At 34.0% G+C, this 670-nt stretch overlaps 1 protein-coding gene across 1 annotated transcript in view; it reads left to right on the top strand.

The window, feature by feature from the left end:
- Nucleotides 1–670, top strand: part of LOC119581619 (AP-1 complex subunit sigma-2-like) — a gene marked incomplete in the record, with an annotated part of 18,906 nt that overhangs the window by 5,628 nt on the left and 12,608 nt on the right. Inside the window, 1 exon segment of the mRNA XM_037929738.1 lies at nt 451–629. Within this exon segment, the coding sequence (XP_037785666.1) occupies nt 451–629 (179 nt within the window).

The raw sequence follows: 670 nt of genomic DNA, 5'->3' as shown, positions 1-670 counted from the left end.
CTATAGAACTAAGAATGTGTAGTTTTTGTAAAGAATATGAGACTCCTCTTATGGCACTGCCTTCTGATTCAGTATTTATGGCCCCAAGAAAGCCATGACAGATTTTTTATATTTGTTGATCATTGTATGAGGTTGTATGGGGAAGGGAGTTATATAAAAGATTTAAGATAGAAAGTTATTATATTTAAGGCTGAGAGGTTTCCTAAGAGGAGGTGAATTATCCTTTTCGGATAGTTCTATATTGATCATAAAATTTATCTGCTTTTTTAGATATATCCATATTTAGATAAAGATTAGGTTGCATGTTGATATACTCAAAATTTATTAATGATTTTTTTTTTCCCCTAGATAGAAGTCATTCTATTTGAGTGTGTTTTAGATAGTCCTCCATAATGATATACTAATTATATATGACTTTTTTTTAATAACATTTTTTGTTTTCTACACCAGATGCAGTTTATGCTATTATTCAGCCGTCAAGGCAAGCTGCGCCTTCAGAAATGGTACGAGGCTCACCCAGACAAAGTGAAGAAGAAGATCACGAGAGAACTCATCTCTACCATCCTTGCCAGAAAACCTAAGATGTCCTCGTTCTTGGAGTGGAAGGACCTGAAAATTGTTTATAAGAGGTGCGTCTTAGAGGGAGATGTGTGTTTAGTTATTGCTGTAC

Source organism: Penaeus monodon, chromosome 15, assembly GCF_015228065.2.
Source record: "Penaeus monodon isolate SGIC_2016 chromosome 15, NSTDA_Pmon_1, whole genome shotgun sequence".
Classification (NCBI taxonomy): domain Eukaryota; kingdom Metazoa; phylum Arthropoda; class Malacostraca; order Decapoda; family Penaeidae; genus Penaeus; species Penaeus monodon.
This window is presented reverse-complemented; position numbering and strand designations above follow the sequence as displayed.